The 4,771-nt window shown below is 45.8% G+C and overlaps 1 protein-coding gene across 1 annotated transcript; it reads right to left on the bottom strand.

Annotated features, from left to right (window-relative positions):
* Window positions 1-1,536: 1,536 nt before the first annotated feature.
* On the bottom strand, window positions 1,537-2,232 carry LOC109156343. The gene has a single exon (XM_019304179.1). It carries the CDS (start codon window positions 2,230-2,232, stop codon window positions 1,537-1,539), a length of 696 nt encoding a protein of 231 aa, XP_019159724.1.
* Window positions 2,233-4,771: the final 2,539 nt, after the last annotated feature.

Genomic DNA, 4,771 nt, shown 5'->3' with positions numbered 1-4,771 from the left:
TGTAAACTTTCCCAGTTGACTGGTCCATGCATCTATATCCCCTAAAAGACGGGGGGTAGCCAAGAAAGACACAGGGTGCCGAGCGATATTCTATCTTATGCCGGTTGTATGGCCTGAGATAGGGATAGCACCGACACCCGAAAATTCGAAGAAACGTGTATGGAGGAGACACATTATGTAAGCGAGAGTAGGGACTGTCAAAATTCAGCACAGGTGTTGGTAGATAATTTATTAGAGTAGTGGCAGTTTCGAAGGCAAAGTCCCAATACTCAAGTGGTACTGAGCCCTCAGCAAGTAGAGCAAGGCCCGTTTCGACAATATGCCTATTACGGCGCTCTACTCGCCCATTTTGCTCATGTGTGTAGGCACATGACTGCCGATGATTGATGCCCAGTGTTTGGAATGTGGTATGAAGTTTTCTATACTCACCCCCTAAATCCGACTGAATACACTTGATAGAGCGGGAAAATTGCCGCTCTACCAACACCCGAAACAATTCAAAATTTTTATAAACATCTGATTTTACCCGTAACAGATAAAACCAACAGAACCGAGAGTAATCATCTACAAAAAGCAAGAAGTAGCGATGACCACTAGTGGAAACTACCGGAGCCGGGCCCCATACATCGGTAAAAATTAAATCTAAAACATTGGTGCTAGATTTATGAATTCTATCTAATTTAAACCGAGACGACTTACCGAGGTGACAAGCCGAGCACGACTTCGTGGACTTGGATTTATTTGGTGAAACTGGACAGTCTTTTAAGATGCGACTCTGGACAACTCCGTGCGGGTGACCCAACCTTCGATGCCAAACGCCTTGCGTGGCACGAGAACTGACGAACGCAAACTGTGTATTTGACAACGGAAGCTTGTATAGTCCCCCTGATGTTGGCCCCTTAAGCAGAGTGGCCCTGGTTTTGGAATCCTTCACAATAAAACAGTCGTTATGAAATTCGAAATAAACACTGTTTTCTTTAGTAAATTTTTGTACGGAAAGTAAAGGGACCGACAGACATGGAACATGTAACACATTGGACAAATTTAACGATTTGGACATGGACGGGATTGATGCATGACCGACACGTGAGATTGTCAAACCTGCGCCGTTCCCGACTCGTAGCACATCCGGCCCGGTGTACTCATCCGATCGGGACATCATGCTTGCATCCGGCGTAGCGTGCGCGGTGGTACCGGTATCGGGGTACCATCCATCCGCCGATGAGACCGAAGGTGCCGGCGGTAGTTCTCCGGCAGTGGCGACATGGGCTTCCGCCGGCGGTTGCGTCGTGTGCCTCTTGTAACAATATATTGCCGTGTGACCCTGGGCACGACAAATTTGGCACCTAGGCACACCGCGGCCATTCCGGCCACCTCTGCCACGGCTTTGGCGGCCATTACCGCCTCTGCCGCCTCGCCACTGCTGCCCTGAACCTGCAGATCGTCCGCCGTCTCCACTGGACCCGCGACCGCGCCCCACATGCAGCGCCTGCGGAGGACCTCCATTGCCGTCGCCGATAGCCATCGCCCACTCCATCAGATGATGAATTCTTGCGCCTGCAAGAAATCCGCAAGCTGCGGCAGTGAGATGGAGTGGTTGGTGGCTGTGAGCGAAGCCGCCATGATTCGCAGGTCCTGACGTAATCCACGTAGAACATATAAGTTCTGTTCGGTGGAAGACAGTGGCCGTCCGGCCTGAGCCAAGGCTTCCACGAGGACTTCCGCACGCCCCAAGTACTCCGCAGTCGACAGATTCCCTTGCCTCAACATCTGGAATTGGTCTAAAAGGCTGAGGCAGCGCGCTTCGGTGGATGAACCAAGGGACGTGGTGATCGACATCCAGACCTCTGCGGCGGTCTCCCGTCCGACGGCTAGGTGGAGCACTTCATCGGACATGGAGGAGATGAGCATGGACAATATCGACTGGTCTTGCAAGACCCAGGCTTTGTGCGCTGGGTTTGGGATGGTGGCGGTCGTTGTCGTCGCGCCGGAGCCGGAGTCGTTGGATGATGCAGCGGGAATGGTGGATGGCGGACATGGCATTGATCCATTGACGAATCCAAGTAAATCCTGCCCCCGGAGGAAGGGGACGAGTTGTGTTCGCCAAAACAAGAAGTTTCGGCTATTGAGCTTCATGGAAACATGGTGATGGGCGCCGGAGAGGGAATTGGTGGTCGCCGGCGAAGGGGAGCCACCGGCGGTCACTGTGCGCTCGGAAGAATGCGACGACATCTCGGAGGCAAATCGGACGGTCTACGGTGATTTGGGTGGAGAGAGAATAGAGGATTGGGATCCTATCTGATACCAGGTGAGAGTTTGAATTTGTTGATTAATTGTAACTGAATAGAATTACAGCAGATAAAATGCAACTGACTGGAAACTCTCCTAACTAATAGAGAGCCTCAGTCAAACTAAACCAACACCACATAATTACATAATATAAAAACTATATAACATAACATTTATTAACAATACGAACATGTTCGTATATAAATAAATTATATATATATATATATATATATATATATATATATATATATATATATATATATATATATATATATATATATATATATAAAAGTAAGTGTATTCTTTTTTTTTTTGAAAGGAGCCTTTATGACATTTATTCAAAATATGCAGAAATAGATGCTGGTGGATCATAGTCCGAGTACATAATAGTTGACTTAGTAAAAGCAGTAGATGCTAAAGCATGAGCTAAATAATTATCTAGTCTAGGAACATAATGAAGTAAACAATAATCAAAATATAATATACTAGTCCTGCAACTATCAATGGCATAACCCAAGTACGATCTTGACGAGTGTGTCATAGATGATAGGTATTGTTGAAGCACCAAACAATCCGTGAAGAGGTCGATAGACTTTATTTCACGGCTTCTTAACCACGATAAAACTTCCTTACACGCATAGGCCTCCGCCATTAGGGGTGAAAAACAGTCTATCATAGGGGCAGTCATAGCCGAAACATAATGTCCTTGCCAATTTAGAATAATAGCTCCTACCGCCGCTTTGTTTGTCTGTGGGTCGTACGCCACATCGAAGTAACATTGATCCTTCATGTCTCGCGTGGCTTGGTATTCCATGTTCGGCATTGGCAGTTGTGGTATAATCGGTACAGCAGTAACGGTGGCTGTTACCGAAGGAATTGCCGCAGCAGTGTGACTGTCCACCACGGGAGCAGTCCGGGTGCTTGATGCCGCGGAGGTGGCTAGCGGACGCAGACCAGAATGGGCTATTTTCCAAGCGTTCACAGCTGATGATGCCATTGCAATTATCTTCCGTGGCCTGGGCAAGGCCGCCTCCCATACAGCCCCATTCCTTGCACGCCAAATATAATATAAGAGCGCCACTGCATAAATAATTCCATCATTATCTAAAATATTCATCAAATCATTAAACCAATCACTGAAAATATTTGTGACACTATTTGGGATTGGAAAGTGGGATTGTGCCCAAATGTTTGTCGAATAATCACATGTGATCAAAGAATGCACAATATCTTCATGCCCAATCCCACACATGGCACATGTTGGATCAATATCAACTCTCTTTATAAGTAAATTCTTTGTAGTGGGCAAAATATCATTTAGAGCTCTCCACAAAAATGTTTTCCACTTTGGGGGGCTTCAAGTTTCCATAATATTTTCCATTTATCAAAGGCCCCAACCGCTTGGGTGCATTCACCTATTACTGCTCTATAGCCACTTTTAACCAAATATTCTCATTTTGGGTCCCCATACCAATACCACAAATTCTCATAATCTGGTGACGCAGGTATTTTTAAAACTCGCTCTGCATCCTCAGGGTCTAGGATATCAGTTAGAATTTCCTGATCCCAGGTTCCTGTCTGTTGGTCCATCAGTCCCATCACCTTTGCCTGAGCCAATTGGGGTGGTCTTTCTGTTACTATTTTCGGCTGACTCACATCTTGTAACCATGGATGGTCCCAAATCAAAGTTGATTTGCCATCCCCAATCCTGCGCCTAACCCCTCCACAAACCAAATCTTGTGCCGCCAAAATACTTCGCCAACAAAAACTTGGATTATTTCCCAAGCATGCTTCATAGAAAGAATTAGTGGGATAGTACCTGGCTTTATAAACTCTTGAAACCAATGAATGAGGCTGTGTCAGAAAGCGCCACGCTTGCTTGCCCAACATTGCAAGATTAAAGGCATGCAACTCTTTGAACCCCAATCCTCCATATTCTTTTGGGATACACAGTTTATCCCATGCTTTCCAATGAATACCCTGGTCATCTCTCGATCTCCACCAATATCGATTCATGGTTCGCTCAATGGCAGTGCACAGAGTCATAGGGAGTAGAAAAACGCTCATCGAAAAGGTAGGCATAGACTGTGCCACACTTTTCAATAAAACCTCTTTTCCTGCATGTGACAAAAGTTTCTTATTCCACGAGTTAATCCTCTGCCTTATTTTGTCTTCAATATAAGAAAATGCCACTCTTCTATTCCTGCCCACAAATGATGGAAGCCCCAAATACTTTCCAAAATTCTGAGCCTGCACTACTCCCAATATACCAGCAATCCCCTCCCTTATTTCACCTCAAGTATTCTTACTATAACAAATATTTGATTTGTGATAGTTAACTGCCTGGCCAGACATCCTTTCATATTTCGACAAACAACGTTTTATCACACCCGCCTCCTGCACATTTGCTTTGAAAAAAAGCAGACTATCATCAGTAAAGAATAAGTGGGTAATGGAGGGAGCTCCTCTAGCCACTCTACAG

Source organism: Ipomoea nil, unplaced genomic scaffold (assembly GCF_001879475.1).
Source record: "Ipomoea nil cultivar Tokyo-kokei standard unplaced genomic scaffold, Asagao_1.1 scaffold2705, whole genome shotgun sequence".
Lineage (NCBI taxonomy): Eukaryota > Viridiplantae > Streptophyta > Magnoliopsida > Solanales > Convolvulaceae > Ipomoea > Ipomoea nil.
The sequence above is the reverse complement of the archived record's forward strand: the minus strand, read 5'-3'. Positions and strand labels throughout refer to the sequence as shown.

Excerpts from the sequence above, each read along its gene's own strand:
- LOC109156343 (XM_019304179.1), bottom strand. The coding sequence starts at position 2,232 with ATGTCGTCGCATTCTTCCGAGCGCACAGTGACCGCCGGTGGCTCCCCT.